The sequence below is a fragment of the Oncorhynchus keta genome, chromosome 20 (assembly GCF_023373465.1).
Source record: "Oncorhynchus keta strain PuntledgeMale-10-30-2019 chromosome 20, Oket_V2, whole genome shotgun sequence".
Lineage (NCBI taxonomy): Eukaryota > Metazoa > Chordata > Actinopteri > Salmoniformes > Salmonidae > Oncorhynchus > Oncorhynchus keta.
Window position 1 is genome coordinate 24,493,107 of NC_068440.1, and position 15,145 is coordinate 24,508,251.

At 48.0% G+C, this 15,145-nt stretch overlaps 1 protein-coding gene across 5 annotated transcripts in view; it reads left to right on the plus strand.

Moving 5' to 3' along the window:
- The window catches only part of LOC118399580 (rho family-interacting cell polarization regulator 2), a 137,601-nt gene that overhangs the window by 100,381 nt on the left and 22,075 nt on the right, over positions 1–15,145 (plus strand). For all 5 annotated transcript variants that reach the window (XM_052472475.1, XM_052472471.1, XM_052472472.1 and 2 more), the window contains exons 7-12: positions 11,105–11,254; positions 11,399–11,462; positions 11,672–11,715; positions 12,736–12,861; positions 14,015–14,163; positions 14,561–14,690. In XM_052472475.1, coding sequence (XP_052328435.1) covers positions 11,105–11,254; positions 11,399–11,462; positions 11,672–11,715; positions 12,736–12,861; positions 14,015–14,163; positions 14,561–14,690 — 663 coding nt within the window. The remainder of the gene's footprint in view (positions 1–11,104; positions 11,255–11,398; positions 11,463–11,671; positions 11,716–12,735; positions 12,862–14,014; positions 14,164–14,560; positions 14,691–15,145) is intronic.

Genomic DNA, 15,145 nt, shown 5'->3' on the forward strand with positions numbered 1-15,145 from the left:
TTGATGTGATCCGGGCCTATCCTCCTGTTCTTTGATCGGCCCTCCCCTCCCTCAGAGAGTACTACATGTGTTTGATGTGATCCGGGCCTATCCTCCTGTTCTTTGATCGGCCCTCCCCTCCCTCAGAGAGTACTACATGTGTTTGATGTGATCCGGGCCTATCATCCTGTTCTTTGATCGGCCCTCCCCTCCCTTCAGAGAGTACTACATGTGTTTGATGTGATCCGGGCCTATCCTCCTGTTCTTTGATCGGCCCTCCCCTCCCCCCCCTCAGAGAGTACTACATGTGTTTGATGTGATCCGGGCCTATCCTCCTGTTCTTTGATCGGCCCTCCCCTCCCCTCAGAGAGTACTACATGTGTTTGATGTGATCCGGGCCTATCCTCCTGTTCTTTGATCGGCCCTCCCCCCTCCCCCCTCAGAGAGTACTACATGTGTTTGATGTGATCCGGGCCTATCCTCCTGTTCTTTGATCGGCCCTCCCCTCCCTCAGAGAGTACTACATGTGTTTGATGTGATCCGGGCCTATCCTCCTGTTCTTTGATCGGCCCTCCCCTCCCCCCTCAGAGAGTACTACATGTGTTTGATGTGATCCGGGCCTATCCTCCTGTTCTTTGATCGGCCCTCCCCTCCCCTCAGAGAGTACTACATGTGTTTGGTGTGATCCGGGCCTATCCTCCTGTTCTTTGATCGGCCCTCCCCTCCCCTCAGAGAGTACTACATGTGTTTGATGTGATCCGGGCCTATCCTCCTGTTCTTTGATCGGCCCTCCCCTCCCCTCAGAGAGTACTACATGTGTTTGGTGTGATCCGGGCCTATCCTCCTGTTCTTTGATCAGCCCTCCCCTCCCTCAGAGAGTACTACATGTGTTTGATGTGATCCGGGTCTATCCTCCTGTTCTTTGATCAGCCCTCCCCTCCCTCAGAGAGTACTACATGTGTTTGATGTGATCCGGGTCTATCCTCCTGTTCTTTGATCGGCCCTCCCCTCCCCTCAGAGAGTACTACATGTGTTTGATGGGATCCGGGCCTATCCTCCAGTTCTTTGATCGGCCCTCCCCTCCCCTCCCTCAGAGAGTACTACATGTGTTTGATGTGATCCGGGCCTATCCTCCTGTTCTTTGATCGGCCCTCCCCTCCCCTCAGAGAGTACTACATGTGTTTGATGTGGCCGAGCTTTAGGTCTGTGAAGTATAATCTCTCCTCTGCTAGTCCCTGGTGTAATGTAGAGCGGAAGGGTAAATCCTTTACAGCCCAGATGAGCCATATCGTAAGAGGATTTCATTTTGTCTTAGAGACTCTCCTTTCTTAGCAGGCCATGAATGCCGGCCATCATTTAGATGCGGTAGATGTGTGTGCATGGACATTATAATAATATTTTGGTTGGGATGTTTTGGGGCTACAGACATCCTCTGGGTCCCCTCTTTCCTGATGATGTTTTGAGACTAAAGATATCCTCTGGGTCCCCTCTTTCCTGATGATGTTTTGAGACTAAAGATATCCTCTGGGTCCCCTCTTTCCTGATGATGTTTTGAGACTAAAGACATCCTCTGGGTCCCCTCTTTCCTGATGATGTTTTGAGACTAAAGATATCCTCTGGGTCCCCTCTTTCCTGATGATGTTTTGGGGCTAAAGACATCCTCTGGGTCCCCTCTTTCCTGATGATGTTTTGAGACTAAAGATATCCTCTGGGTCCCCTCTTTCCTGATGATGTTTTGGGGCTAAAGACATCCTCTGGGTCCCCTCTTTCCTGATGATGTTTTGAGACTAAAGATATCCTCTGGGTCCCCTCTTTCCTGATGATGTTTTGAGACTAAAGATATCCTCTGGGTCCCCTCTTTCCTGATGATGTTTTGAGACTAAAGATATCCTCTGGGTCCCCTCTTTCCTGATGATGTTTTGGGGCTACAGATATCCTCTGGGTCCCCTCTTTCCTGATGATGTTTTGAGACTAAAGATATCCTCTGGGTCCCCTCTTTCCTGATGATGTTTTGAGACTAAAGATATCCTCTGGGTCCCCTCTTTCCTGATGATGTTTTGGGGCTAAAGACATCCTCTGGGTCCCCTCTTTCCTGATGATGTTTTGAGACTAAAGATATCCTCTGGGTCCCCTCTTTCCTGATGATGTTTTGAGACTAAAGATATCCTCTGGGTCCCCTATTTCCTGATGATGTTTTGGGGCTACAGACATCCTCTGGGTCCCCTCTTTCCTGATGATGTTTTGAGACTAAAGATATCCTCTGGGTCCCCTCTTTCCTGATGATGTTTTGAGACTAAAGACATCCTCTGGGTCCCCTCTTTCCTGATGATGTTTTGAGACTAAAGATATCCTCTGGGTCCCCTCTTTCCTGATGATGTTTTGAGACTAAAGACATCCTCTGGGTCCCCTCTTTCCTGATGATGTTTTGAGACTAAAGACATCCTCTGGGTCCCCTCTTTCCTGATGATGTTTTGGGGCTACAGACATCCTCTGGGTCCCCTCTTTCCTGATGATGTTTTGAGACTAAAGACATCCTCTGGGTCCCCTCTTTCCTGATGATGTTTTGAGACTAAAGATATCCTCTGGGTCCCCTCTTTCCTGATGATGTTTTGAGACTAAAGACATCCTCTGGGTCCCCTCTTTCCTGATGATGTTTTGAGACTAAAGATATCCTCTGGGTCCCCTCTTTCCTGATGATGTTTTGAGACTAAAGACATCCTCTGGGTCCCCTCTTTCCTGATGATGTTTTGAGACTAAAGACATCCTCTGGGTCCCCTCTTTCCTGATGATGTTTTGAGACTAAAGACATCCTCTGGGTCCCCTCTTTCCTGATGATGTTTTGAGACTAAAGATATCCTCTGGGTCCCCTCTTTCCTGATGATGTTTTGAGACTAAAGACATCCTCTGGGTCCCCTCTTTCCTGATGATGTTTTGGGGCTACAGACATCCTCTGGGTCCCCTCTTTCCTGATGATGTTTTGGGGCTACAGACATCCTCTGGGTCCCCTCTTTCCTGATGATGTTTTGAGACTAAAGACATCCTCTGGGTCCCCTCTTTCCTGATGATGTTTTGGGGCTACAGACATCCTCTGGGTCCCCTCTTTCCTGATGATGTTTTGGGGCTACAGACATCCTCTGGGTCCCCTCTTTCCTGATGATGTTTTGGGGCTACAGACATCCTCTGGGTCCCCTCTTTCCTGATGATGTTTTGAGACTAAAGACATCCTCTGGGTCCCCTCTTTCCTGATGATGTTTTGGGGCTACAGACATCCTCTGGGTCCCCTCTTTCCTGATGATGTTTTGGGGCTACAGACATCCTCTGGGTCCCCTCTTTCCTGATGATGTTTTGGGGCTACAGACATCCTCTGGGTCCCCTCTTTCCTGATGATGTTTTGGGGCTACAGACATCCTCTGGGTCCCCTCTTTCCTGATGATGTTTTGAGACTAAAGACATCCTCTGGGTCCCCTCTTTCCTGATGATGTTTTGGGGCTACAGACATCCTCTGGGTCCCCTCTTTCCTGATGATGTTTTGGGGCTACAGATATCCTCTGGGTCCCCTCTTTCCTGATGATGTTTTGAGACTAAAGACATCCTCTGGGTCCCCTCTTTCCTGATGATGTTTTGGGGCTACAGACATCCTCTGGGTCCCCTCTTTCCTGATGATGTTTTGGGGCTACAGACATCCTCTGGGTCCCCTCTTTCCTGATGATGTTTTGGGGCTACAGACATCCTCTGGGTCCCCTCTTTCCTGATGATGTTTTGGGGCTACAGACATCCTCTGGGTCCCCTCTTTCCTGATGATGTTTTGGGGCTACAGACATCCTCTGGGTCCCCTCTTTCCTGATGATGTTTTGAGGCTACAGACATCCTCTGGGTCCCCTCTTTCCTGATGATGTTTTGGGGCTACAGACATCCTCTGGGTCCCCTCTTTCCTGATGATGTTTTGGGGCTACAGACATCCTCTGGGTCCCCTCTTTCCTGATGATGTTTTGAGACTAAAGACATCCTCTGGGTCCCCTCTTTCCTGATGATGTTTTGAGACTAAAGACATCCTCTGGGTCCCCTCTTTCCTGATGATGTTTTGAGACTAAAGATATCCTCTGGGTCCCCTCTTTCCTGATGATGTTTTGAGACTAAAGATATCCTCTGGGTCCCCTCTTTCCTGATGATGTTTTGAGACTAAAGATATCCTCTGGGTCCCCTCTTTCCTGATGATGTTTTGAGACTAAAGATATCCTCTGGGTCCCCTCTTTCCTGATGATGTTTTGAGACTAAAGATATCCTCTGGGTCCCCTCTTTCCTGATGATGTTTTGAGACTAAAGATATCCTCTGGGTCCCCTCTTTCCTGATGATGTTTTGAGACTAAAGACATCCTCTGGGTCCCCTCTTTCCTGATGATGTTTTGAGACTAAAGATATCCTCTGGGTCCCCTCTTTCCTGATGATGTTTTGAGGCTAAAGATATCCTCTGGGTCCCCTCTTTCCTGATGATGTTTTGAGGCTAAAGATATCCTCTGGGTCCCCTCTTTCCTGATGATGTTTTGAGGCTAAAGATATCCTCTGGGTCCCCTCTTTCCTGATGATGTTTTGGGGCTAAAGACATCCTCTGGGTCCCCTCTTTCCTGATGATGTTTTGAGACTAAAGATATCCTCTGGGTCCCCTCTTTCCTGATGATGTTTTGAGACTAAAGATATCCTCTGGGTCCCCTCTTTCCTGATGATGTTTTGGGGCTACAGATATCCTCTGGGTCCCCTCTTTCCTGATGATGTTTTGAGGCTAAAGATATCCTCTGGGTCCCCTCTTTCCTGATGATGTTTTGAGGCTAAAGATATCCTCTGGGTCCCTTCTTTCCTGATGATCAAATCAAATTGTATTTGTCACATGCGCAGAATACAACAGGTGCAGACCATACAGGGAAATGCTTACTTTCAAGCCCTTAAACAAAAATGCAGTTTTATTAAAAATAAGTAGATGGGTATAAAATGTAAGTAACAAATAATTAAACAGCAGCAGTAAAATAACAATAGCGGTACAGAGTACAGCGGTACAGAGTCGATGTGCGGGGGCACCGGTTAGTCAAGGTGTTTAAAATAATATGTACTTCATAAACAGAGAGTAGCAACAGCGTAAAATAGGGAGGCGGGGGGGTGCAAATAGTCTGGGTAGCCCTTGTTGGGTGTTTGTTTGTTTGGGTTAAATCCACTTAGTGAGTTCCTCTTTAAATCTTAGAGGACAAAACCCACTGAAGATTAAAGACACTCTCATGGATAAAGGTCACCCCTCGCTGAAGATTAAAGATACTCTCGTGGATAAAGGTCACCCTTCGCTGAAGATTAAAGATACTCTCGTGGATAAAGGTCACCCCTCGCTGAAGATTAAAGATACTCTCGTGGATAAAGGTCACCCCTCGCTGAAGATTAAAGATACTCTCGTGGATAAAGGTCACCCCTGGCTTGCCAGCTGTGTGTGTGCGCTCATGCTTGCCTCAGCTGCTATTGCACAGTGTGTGTCCCTCTTAGGGTGTGTGCAGTTGAGCCCACAGAATGTGTTGTTTCCTCATTTTGTGCCCAGCCCTACAGTCCAACAGTCCTACAGCCCAACACAGTGTGTTTTCACAGTCACCCTGTCTTTCATTTCCTGGGGTGGGTGGATGACACACTTGTTTTGGGCCAGCAGTATGGTGATAACTTATCTTAATCTTTAGATGGGTCTTTTGTCACGTTAAGAACTTCCTTAGTCTTATTACCACAGAAAATAGATTATAAATCATTTTGGTTTAATTTATTGACTGTTAGCCGTACTCTGTGTGGTCTGGAGAATGAATAGTTCAGTATATATGCCATTTAGCTGACGCTTTTATCCAAAGTAACTTAGTCATGTGTGCATACGTTTTACGTATGGGTTGTCTTGGGTATTGAACCCACTATCCTGGCGTTGCAAAGTGCCATGCTCCACCATCTGAGCTACAGAGGACCCCCATGCAGTATCATGGTAGTGTCGAATGGGGGTATTGAATGGTAGTGTTAAATGGTAGTGTGTAGCAAGATGGCACCGACAGAGATGGTCGCCTCGCTTCGAGGCCTTAGGCCTTAGGCTGCATCTATGCACTATTTCATTTTTTATGTATTATTTCTTACATTGTTAGCCCAGAAAATCGTAAGTGTTATTACATACAGCCGGGAAGAACTATTGGCTATAAGAGCGACTTCAACTTACCAACATTACGACCAGGAATACGACTTTCCCGAAGTGGATCCTTTGTTTGGACCACCACCCAGGACATTGGATCTAATCCAAGAGGCTGACCCAAAACAATGTCGCAGAAGAGGTAGACGGAGCGGCCTCCTGGTCAAACTTCGAAGGCGTGCACACCACCCACTGCTTCCGAGTATATTACTCACCAATGTCCAGTCTCTAGACAACAAGGTGAAAGAAATTAGGGCAAGGGTTGCCTTCCAGAGAGACATCAGGGATTGTAACATACTCTGTTTTTTCGGAAACTTGGCTCTCTCAGGATATGTTGTCGGAGTTGGTACAGCCACCGGGTTCTTCATGCGTCGCGCCGACAGAAATAAACATCTTTCTGGGAAGAAGAAGGGCGGGGCTGTATGCTCCATGATTAACGACTCATGGTGCAATCATAACAACCTACAGGAACTCAAGTCCATCTGTTCACCTGCTCTATAATTCCTTACAATCAAATGACCAAGAGTTATTGTCACAGCTGTGTATATACCCCCTCAAGCAGACACCACGATGGCCCTCAATAAACTTCACTGGACTCTATGTAAACTGGAAACCATATATCCTGAGGATGCATTTATTGTAGCTGGGGATTTTAACAAAGCAAATTTGAGAACAAGGCTACCTAAATCCCATCAGCATATTAATTGCAGCAATTGCGCTGGCAATTCATTGGACCACTGCTACTCTAACTTCCGTAATGCATACAAGACCCTCCCCCACCCTCGCTTCAGCAAATCTGACCATGTCTCCATTTTGCTCATACCGTCCTATAGGCAGAAACTCAAACAGGATGTACCCGTGACTAGAACCATTCAACACTGGTCCGACCAATTGGAATCCACGCCTCAAGATTGTTTTGATCACACGGACTGGGAAATGTTCCCGGTCAGCCTCAGAGAATAACATGGATTTATACACTGACTCTGTGAGTGAGTTTATAAAGATGTGCATTGTAGATGTTGTACCCACTGTTACTATTTAAACCTACCCTAACCACAAACCGTGGATAGATGGCGGCATTCGCGCAAAACTGAAAGCGCGAACCACCACATTTTAACTATGGAAAGATGACTGGGAATATGGGTGAATATAAACAGTGTAGGTGTTATTCCCTCTGCAAGGTAATCAAACAAGTGAAATGTCGGTATAGGGACAAATTAGAGTCGCAATTCAACGGCTCAGACATGAGACGTATGTGGCAGGGTCTACAGACAATTACGGACTAGAAAAAGAAAACCAACCATGTCACGGACACCGATGTCTTGCTTACAGAAAAAGAAAACAACTTCTTTGCCCGCTTTGAGGATAATACAGTGCCACCGACGCGGCCCACTACTAAGGACTGCGGTTCCCCCCCAACCCTTCTCCATGGCCGACGTGAGTAAGACAATTAAACGTGTTAACCCTCGCAAGGCTGCTGGCCCAGACGGCATCCCTAGCCTCATTCTCAGAGCATGCGCAGACCAGCTGGTTGGTGTGTTTACGGACATATTCAATCGCTCCCTTCCCCATCTGCTGTCCCCACATGCTTCAAGATGGCAACAATTGTTCCTGTACCCAAGAAGGAAAAGATAAGTGAACAACATGACTACCGCCCCGGAGCACTCACTTCTGTGATGAAGTGCTTTGAGAGACTAGTCAAGGATCATATCACCTCCACCTTACCTGCCACCCTAGACCCACTTCAGTTTGCATACCGCCCCAACAGGTCCACAGACGATGCAATTGCCATCACACTGCCCTATCCCATCTGGACAAGAGGAATATCTATGTAAGAATGCTGTTCATTGATTACAGCTCAGCATTCAACACCATAGTACCCTCCAAGCTCATCATTAAGCTTGAGGCACTGGGTCTCGACCCTACCCTGTGCAATTGGATCCAGATGATCCAGATGGTGAATGTAGGAAACAACATCTACACTTCACTGATCCTCAACACTGGGGCCCCACAAGGGTGCGTTCTCAGCCCCCTCCTGTACTCCCTGTTCACCCATGACTGCGTGGCCATGCACACCCCCAATTCAATCATAAAGTCTGCAGACGACACAACAGTAGTGGGCTTGATTACTAACAACGACGAGACAGCATACAGGGAGGAGGTGAGGGCATTCAGAGTGTGGTGTCAGGAAAACAATCTCTCACTCAACATCAACAAAACAAAGGAGATGATCGTGGACTTCAGGAAACAGCAGAGGGAGCAGTAGTGGAAAGTAAAAGTAATGTAAAAAAATAAAAAAGTAAAAAGTAGTGGAAAGTTTTAAGTTCCTCTGCGTACATATCACGGACAAACTGAAATGGTCCACCCACACAGACAGTGTGGTGAAGATGGCGCGACAATGCCTCTTCAACCTCAGGAGGCTGAAGAATTTTGGCTAATTTGTTTTGATTTTCCCATGATGTCAAGCAAAGAGGCACTGAGTTTGAGGGTAGGCCTTGAAATACATCTACAGGTACACCTCCAATTGACTCAAATTATGTCAATTAGCCTATCAGAAGCTTCTGAAGCCATGACATCATTTTTTGGAATTGTCCAAGCTGTTTAAAAGGCACAGTCAACTTAGTGTATATAAACTTCTGACCGACAGGAATTGTGATACAGTGAATTATAAGTTAAATATTCTGTCTGTAAACAATTGTTGGAAAATGACTTGTGTCATGCACAAGGTAGATGTCCTAACCGACTTGCCAAAACTATAGTTTGTTAACGAGAAATTTGTGGTTGAAAAACAAGTTTTAATGACTCCAACCTAAGTGTATGTAAAACTTCCCACTTCAACTGTATGTACATGTTCTTATTCCATCCCTTTAGATTTGTGTGTATTCGGTAGTTGTGGAATTGTTAGATTACGTGTTAGATTACGTGTTAGATTTCACTGCACTGTCGGAACTAGAAGCACAAGCATTTCGCTACACTCGCATTAACATCTGTTAAACATGTGTTTGTGACCAATAAAATGTGATTTGATTTGGATTTCTCCCCTGGACTACAGCATTGATCAGCAGGGCAGGCATCCCACCCTGACACCAGAAGGTGTCAGTCACTGACAGACAGCCTCTGCCCACACCCCCAAATCCCCATTTCTCAGATACCACTCTGAACTTGGTGGCCTGAATCCTATAGGGCAAAGTTGGCACAGAGGGTTTGTTTACTGCACTCTCCCGCTGTACAATCCTTCTAAGATATTTGAGCTAAATACATTTGTTAAATAGTCATCGAGAGTGTGGTGACATGGAATTTTAATCCTTGTTAGAGTTCATCTACATTTTCGGGAGTAAGTAGCCTTTTTCAATGATCTCATTGGTTGTGGCTCAGCTCTTTCCAATCAGAGAAGCAGCACCCAAATGAACAGCCTACCATATACCACAGACATGGCGGGGCAGGATGGGAGTGAGGGTGTCGTGGGGGTGAGGTGTTGTGGTAGCGGTAGGGGGACCCAGGGGTGGTTGGGGTGGGGGTGGATGATGCTATGAGGGAAGCTGGGGCAGGGCAGGGTTTCTCTCTCTTAATATCAAACATAGCAAAGATCCACTGCACTGCCAGAACCTGACATCATCATCAACCCTCTCAACTCCCCTTCTAGACGGAGTGTTCCACCCTTGAATTGGAGCATCCCAGTCCCCTCCCTGACAACTGACAGCCCTTGCTGCTTTCCTACTAAATTCATCTACTTCATCATCATCCTCCCCCTTCACCACTTCTGTGTCTGCTATGATTGTCAAAACGCTGGGGAATACGATTGGCCCATTTCACCCTCTGTTTCCCCCTAATGAGAACCTTAAAGACTGCGATGCATCAATATTTCACAGCTCCACGGCATCATCTGAATATTTCCTTTTCATTTGTCCCATTCCAGGTCTTTGTTTATGCCTGCCAGACAGTACAGTCTCAGTACAGTCTCAGTACAGTCTCAATACAGTAGGAAAGTAGGGAAGTCAGCACATTATAATATCACTCAGGCTCATTACAGGCAGAGTGAGGGATGGAGAGAGTTGGGTTGCGTAAGTAAGCAAATGGATCTCCCCCTCTCTCTTTCTATTTTGTCTCTCTCTGTCTCCTTCTCCTCCCATGTGGATTAATGCTGACCCACCACAGTGTCTTTCTCTCCATGTTTGTGCTGAGTGTGTGGGTATTAGACAGTGCTCCCAAGCGATCGCTAAACGCTGTCTGCCTCCTTGGGACTCCCACAAGCCTCTCTCTCACTTTCTTCACCTCTGTCTTCCTCTATTTCCCAGTTCTCTATCCCTCCCTCCCCTTTTTCTCTCCAGTCATTGGGCTTAGCATAGTTCATATGAAGGGGGAAGTTGGGCAGTGTGCTATGCTGCAGGGTTGTGAATGATCTAATTGTGCAGGTCTATGACAAAGGGTGTGGGTCTGAGGCTGGGCAGGGCTTGCTCATCAGTCTGTCAGACATGGTAATCTGTCTCCCCCAGAGGAGGGCTGGAGTGAGTCCTTCACATATCCACCGCCGCTCTCTAGAAATGATCACTCATCTGCCTACTGAATATTTAGTGTCTTTGTGTATGAGGGAGGATGGGTAGGATTTATAAGCTTGTTTCAAGCCCAAGGCTTTTGTTTATGCTGTATCGAACTTTACAAACTTCACAGGCTGTTATCGGCTGATCAGTGCAGAGTGTGTGGTTTGTATGTATACTTTTATATAGGTTATACATCTGTAATTGTCTTTGATGTCTATACTTAATGCGTTTTAAGTCATTAACACAGTTTTTGCTTTAATAGCGATTTTAAATCTGTATGCCACGTCTATTGAATATGGTTTGTGTGTAACCATCTCCTTGCTGTATGTTAAGTCTTTTAACCCTGTCTGGGCTGTGTAGATTATAGTGTTTAACCATCTGTGTGCTGTGTCCCCTGCAGGTGGATGAGTTGTATGAGGTGTTCTGTATCCAGAGGATGCTGAGAGAGGGAGCCAGTAAGATGAAGCAGGCCTTCTCTGCCTCTCCCTCCACCAAGGCCACCAGAGAGAGCATATTAGAGGTCAACCGCAGATACAAGGAGTACACAGAGGTATGGATGGGTGGATGCACCCACACATAAATCAGCCTGTTCACCGGCACTATACAATCACCCACTGAGATCGAACACAGCCTGGTGTCAAAGTTCGTCTCCAGTTGTTTGTGTTTGAGCTGATCAGTCTCCTTTCCTCCCCAGAATATGAGCACGTTTGAGGTGGAGCTGGAGAACTTGTTGGGGGAATTCCATATCAAAATGAAAGGTAAGACTGAGGCCAGGGGAACTGCTGTTAGTGTAGACTGAAAAACAAACAAGCAATGATTTCACTGCTCAATTATCTCTGTCTCACTCTCTTTCTTTCTCCCAAACCCCTTCTCTCTCTCTCTCTCACCCCCCGCCCCTCTCTTTCTACTACCCCACCCCCTCTCGCTCGCTGCCTCACTCACTCTCCCACCCACCCCCTCTCCTCAGGTCTTGCTGGCTTTGCTCGTCTGTGTTCAGGAGATCAGTATGAGGTGAGATGAATTAATATAAGACTTGACTCTCTCTTTCTCTGTCTTTATCATTCCTAACAGGCCCTCCCTGTATCACAAATAGACAACTATATATTTCCCAATCTGCAGACTGCCTCGAAAATGGCACTTATAAATATATAAAAATTTAAAAAATAAATTTATAAAAATAACCGTTTCTTAGCTTATATCCTTCTCCTTGACCCTGCATCTATCTTTAACCTGTATCTTTCTCTCACCCCCCTCTCTTCCTCCTCTATCTCTACCCATCTATCCCTCTCTGCCCTCTCTAAATCTCTCTCCCTCCCTCCCTCCCTCCCTCCCTCCCTCTCACACCTCTGTTTCCTCCCTCCCTCTCACACCTCTGTTTCCTCCCTCCCTCTCACACCTCTGTTTCTCCCTCCCTCTCACCTCTGTTTCCTCCCTCCCTCCCTCCCTCCCTCCCTCCCTCCCTCCCTCCCTCCCCCTCCCTCCCTCCCTCCCTCCCTCCCTCCCTCCTTCCCTCCCTCCCTCTCACACCTCTGTTTCCTCCCTCCCTCTCACACCTCTGTTTCCTCCCTCCCTCCCTCACACCTCTGTTTCCTCCCTCCCTCCCCCTCTCACACCTCTGTTTCCTCCCCCTCCCCCCTCTCACACCTCTGTTTCTCTCCCTCCCTCCCTCTCACACCTCTGTTTCCTCCCTCCCTCCCTCTCTCCCTCTGTTTCCCTCCCTCCCTCCCTTCCCTCCCTCCCTCCCTCCCTCCCTCCCTCTCACACCTCTGTTTCCTCCCTCCCTCTCACACCTCTGTTTCCTCCCTCCCTCCCTCTCACACCTCTGTTTCCTCCCTCCCCCCCTCTCACACCTCTGTTTCTCTCCCTCCCTCCCTCCCTCCCTCCCTCTCACACCTCTGTTTCCTCCCTCCCTCTCACACCTCTGTTTCCTCCCTCCCTCCCTCTCACACCTCTGTTTCCTCCCTCCCTCCCTCTCACACCTCTGTTTCCTCCCTCCCTCCCTCTCACACCTCTGTTTCCTCCCTCTGTCAGATCTTCATGCGGTATGGTCGTCAGCGCTGGAAGCTGAAAGGGAAGATAGAGGTGAACTCCAGACAGAGTTGGGACGGAGAGGAGATGGTCTTCACGCCCCTCATCACAGACCTCATCAACATCAAGGTACAGCACAATCCGTCAATCAACCAACCTATCAACCAATTAATTATATTTATGAAGACATTATTAAGTCAACATGCTTTATAGAACCCAGCCTAGAGTACAGTGACCCAGCCTAGAGTACAGTACAGTGACCCAGCCTAGAGTACAGTACAGTGACCTAGCCTAAAGTACAGTACAGTGACCCAGCCTAGAGTACAGTACAGTGACCCAGCCTAGAGTACAGTACAGTGACCCAGCCTAGAGTACAGTACAGTGACCCAGCCTAGAGTGCAGTACAGTGACCCAGCCTAGAGTACAGTACAGTGACCCAGCCTAGAGTACAGTACAGTGACCCAGCCTAAAGTACAGTACAGTGACCCAGCCTAGAGTACAGTACAGTGACCCAGCCTAGAGTACAGTACAGTGACCCAGCCTAGAGTACAGTACAGTGACCCAGCCTAGAGTACAGTACAGTGACCCAGCCTAGAGTACAGTACAGTGACCCAGCCTAGAGTACAGTACAGTGACCCAGCCTAGAGCACAGTGACCCAGCCTAGAGCACAGTGACCCAGCCTAGAGCACAGTAACCCAGCCTAGAGTACAGTGACCCAGCCTAGAGTACAGTACAGTGACCCAGCCTAGAGCACAGTGACCCAGCCTAGAGCACAGTGACCCAGCCTAGAGCACAGTAACCCAGCCTAGAGTACAGTGACCCAGCCTAGAGTACAGTACAGTGACCCAGCCTAGAGTACAGTACAGTGACCCAGCCTAGAGTACAGTACAGTGACCCAGCCTAGAGTACAGTACAGTGACCCAGCCTAGGGTACAGTACAGTACCCCAGCCTAGAGCACAGTGACCCAGCCTAGAGCACAGTGACCCAGCCTAGAGCACAGTGACCCAGCCTAGAGCACAGTGACCCAGCCTAGAGCACAGTGACCCAGCCTAGAGCACAGTGACCCAGCCTAGGGCAGTGGAGTTCAGTCCTGGTCTTGGGGAACCACAGAGTGTGCAGGCTTTTGTTCTAGCCCAGCACTAACCCACCTGAATCACCATCTAACTTCCTGTCTTGACGGAGCTGAACAGGTCGAGCCACTCACATCTTGGTGGGCAGTGTGACCTTACTTCCTTTCTCTGGTCCAATTAGCTCTAACTTCCTGTCTCTTGTCCAATCAGGTTACCGAGCTGAAGGGTTTAGCCACTCACATCCTAGTGGGCAGTGTGATCTGTGAGACCAAGGACCTGTTCACGGCCATGCCTCAGGTGGTGGCTGTTGATGTCAACGACCTGGGAACAATCAAACTCAATCTGGAGGTCACATGGTTGTAAGTGGACTTAATTAAATGTCTCTTTGAGTGATGGATATATTTTTACATTTTGGTTAGTGACAGTTTAATCAGAATCAGAGGAATGTCACAGAGGAAGGTCACAGAAAGTTATTGGTGTGGTGCAAGGAGCAGAAAAACATGAACAACATGGAAACAGCAAATGAAACAGAAACAAACCATATTGTAGGACATATTATTATAAACTACACAATACATACTACAGTGGTTAGTTACATCAGTGTACTTTGACTACATTAAGTTATACTCTAACGCTGCCCTCTTCTGGAGAATCTGGGTGTCTGCTCCAGTGTTACAGCATTACCATAGTACTGTAGTTCATAGTTCTCTAATGGACTTCCCCTCCTAACTGTCTCTCTGTCCCCCCTCCATGCAGTCCGTTCGATGTGGAGGACCTGACTCTCTCTTCAGGCAACGTGAGCAAGGCCACCGCCCTGCAGAGACGGGTGTCTGTCTACAGCCAGGGCACGCCAGAGACACCCACCTTCCAGGACCAGTCCTTCTTTGTGAGTCCCAGTCAGAGCGTCCTCTCCCTGGGGTGGGATAGGGGAGAGGAGTGGGTGTATGGCTTATAGCACAGCATCCTGCATACTAGCACCTGCTTGCTCACAACACAGGATCCCTCGTTGCACTTACCCTGGAACCCACTTACCCAGGATTGCTTTAAACTGTGAAACTGTGATTGTCAGTCTATGTATTCAACGTATATGTGTCTGTGTATGCTAACAAAACAATGGTTGAGTCTGACTAACCCTAACCCACCCGCCACACCCTCCTTGCTCCCCATCCTCCCTCTAACCCCCTCCCTCTAACCCCCTCCCTCCACCCACCCCTGCTTCCTCCCTCGTACCCCCCCCCCCACAACCCTGCACCCATTCCTCCTCCCTCCACCCCCTGCTACCTGTGAGTGGTAAAGGAGTGGCACACCCGCCCCTCCCCAACCCAGCATCGCTTCTCCTTC